Raw genomic sequence first — 2322 nt, 5'->3', positions numbered from 1 at the left:
CTTTCTTTCTATCTATCTATCTATCTATCTATCTATCTATCTATCTATCTATCTATCTATCTATCTATCTATCTATCTATCTATCTATCTATCTATCTATCTATCTATCTATCTATCTATCCATCCATCCATCCATCCATCCATCTATCCATCTATCCATCTATCCATCTATCTACAGTGGTGGGATTCAAATAGGTGAAGTCCGTTCTGGGCCTGGGCAACCAAAAATTAGCTACTGGTTCTGCCGATGTGGTGCGAACCGGCTGAATCCCACCACTGTCTGTCTGTCTGTCTATATGTCTCTGTCTATCATCTATCTTTCTTTCTTTCTATCTATCTATCTATCTATCTATCTATCTATCTATCTATCTATCTATCTATCTATCTATCTATCTATCTATCTATCTATCATCTATCTATCATCTATCTATCTATCTATCTATCTATCTATCTATCTATCTATCTATCTATCCATCCATCCATCCATCCATCCATCTATCCATCTATCCATCTATCTACAGTGGTGGGATTCAAATAGGTGAAGTCCGTTCTGGGCCTGGGCAACCAAAAATTAGCTACTGGTTCTGCCGATGTGGTGCGAACCGGCTGAATCCCACCACTGTCTGTCTGTCTGTCTGTCTGTCTATATGTCTCTGTCTGTCTGTCTGTCTGTCTGTCTGTCTGTCTGTCCGTCCGTCCGTCCGTCCATCCATCCATCCATCCATCCATCCATCCATCCATCCATCCATCTATCTACAGTGGTGGGATTCAAATAGGTGAACAACCGGTTCTCTGCGTGGATGCCGCTTCCGGAAGTCTGTTCTGGGCCCGGCCAACAAAAAATTAGCTACCGGTTCTTTCGATGTGGTGCGAACTGGCTGAATCCCACCACTGCATTTGGGTTATAAGTTTTTCCTCAGGATCACAATCCAGGCTGCAACCAGAAAATGAAGAAGAAGAAAAAAAAAAAACACCACGCAAAGCCAACTCTTAATTCAAAACGAAAGATGTTATTGGTGTAATTTGGGTCTTCTTCGGCTCGAAGGAAGAAAACATTTGACTGGGATATGTTTTTTTTTTGTTTGATTGTTCCGCAGGATATTTGCGTGCGGGCTTATCTCGCTCTTCGGAAACACAGCAATCTCCTCATCATCCTCTTTTCCATGATGCTCATGACGGGGATGCCCCAGCTGACCAGCAAGGAAGACATCGAATATATCCGTGATGCGCTGACGGTCGGCAAGCACGAAGACGACGCGAAGAAGTATTTCCTCGACCAGATTGAGGTTTGCCGAGATAAAGGCTGGACTGTGCAGTTCAACTGGTTTCTCCATCTGGTGCTCGGAATCAAGCAAGGCGTGGAAAAACATTCTGCCTAAATAGGGCACTCCAGTAGAGGTAGTCCTCAACTTACGACTCCCCACATGCCAGTTGCTAAGCAAGGCAGTTGTTAAATGTGACCTTGGCCCCATTTTACGGCCTTCCTTGCCACAGCGGTTAAGGAAATCCTTGCACTTCTTAAATTGTTAAGTGAAATTTGGCTTTCCCCCCATTGACTTTACTTGTCCGAAGGTCGCAAAAGGGGATCATGACACACACACACACACACACACACACACACACACACCGGGACGCTGCAAACATTATAAATACTTGCCAAGCTTCCTAATTTTGATGACGTAACCATCGGGATGCTACAGCATCGTAAGTGCGAAAAACAGTCCTTAGTTCCTTTTTCCACTGCTGTTATCACTTTAAACAGCCTCTAAATGAAGCGTTGTAAGTTGAGGACTGTATATAAATCCTTTGCCAGGGGGTTTGTTGGTAGTTGCTTGATGCGGCTTCCAGGAACAGGCTCTCTCTGCAGAAGGCTCCTTTCCTTATTAGAATCTGGATTTTGGAGCTGATGAGAGCCTGCATATTACTAAGCCAGCATTGTCTGACATGGTATAGGGCAGGGATAGGCAACCTTGGCTCTTTTATGACTCAGCCACGCTGAGGGGAAAGGGAGAGGTTTCCAAGCTGAGCCATGCTGGCTCAGGAATTCTGGGAGTTGAAGTCCACAAGTCATAAAGCGGCCTAGGCCTAGGCCAGAGTAGGCAACCTTGGCTCTTTTATGACTCGTGGACTTCAACTCCCAGAATTCCTGAGCCAGCCATGCTGAGGGGAAAGGGAGAAGTTTCCAAGCTGAGCCATGCTGGCTCAGGAATTCTGGGAGTTGAAGTCCACGAGTCATAAAAGAACCAAGGTTGCCTACCCCTGCCTTAGGGAATATGTAATTATTTAAATGTTTGATTCCATCATCCCTAACCACAGTCCAGG

General features: G+C 44.9%; 1 protein-coding gene across 1 annotated transcript in view; it reads left to right on the top strand.

The window, feature by feature from the left end:
• Positions 1-1405, top strand: part of PIK3CG (phosphatidylinositol-4,5-bisphosphate 3-kinase catalytic subunit gamma) — a 16127-nt gene extending 14722 nt beyond the window's left edge. Inside the window, exon 10 of the mRNA XM_015827146.1 lies at positions 1098-1405. Coding sequence (XP_015682632.1) covers positions 1098-1379 — 282 coding nt within the window. The 3' untranslated portion in view covers positions 1380-1405. The remainder of the gene's footprint in view (positions 1-1097) is intronic.
• The last annotated feature ends 917 nt before the right edge of the window (positions 1406-2322 follow it).

This window comes from Protobothrops mucrosquamatus, unplaced genomic scaffold (genome assembly GCF_001527695.2).
Source record: "Protobothrops mucrosquamatus isolate PMUCROS unplaced genomic scaffold, P.Mucros_1.0 scaffold3531, whole genome shotgun sequence".
Lineage (NCBI taxonomy): Eukaryota > Metazoa > Chordata > Lepidosauria > Squamata > Viperidae > Protobothrops > Protobothrops mucrosquamatus.
This window is presented reverse-complemented; position numbering and strand designations above follow the sequence as displayed.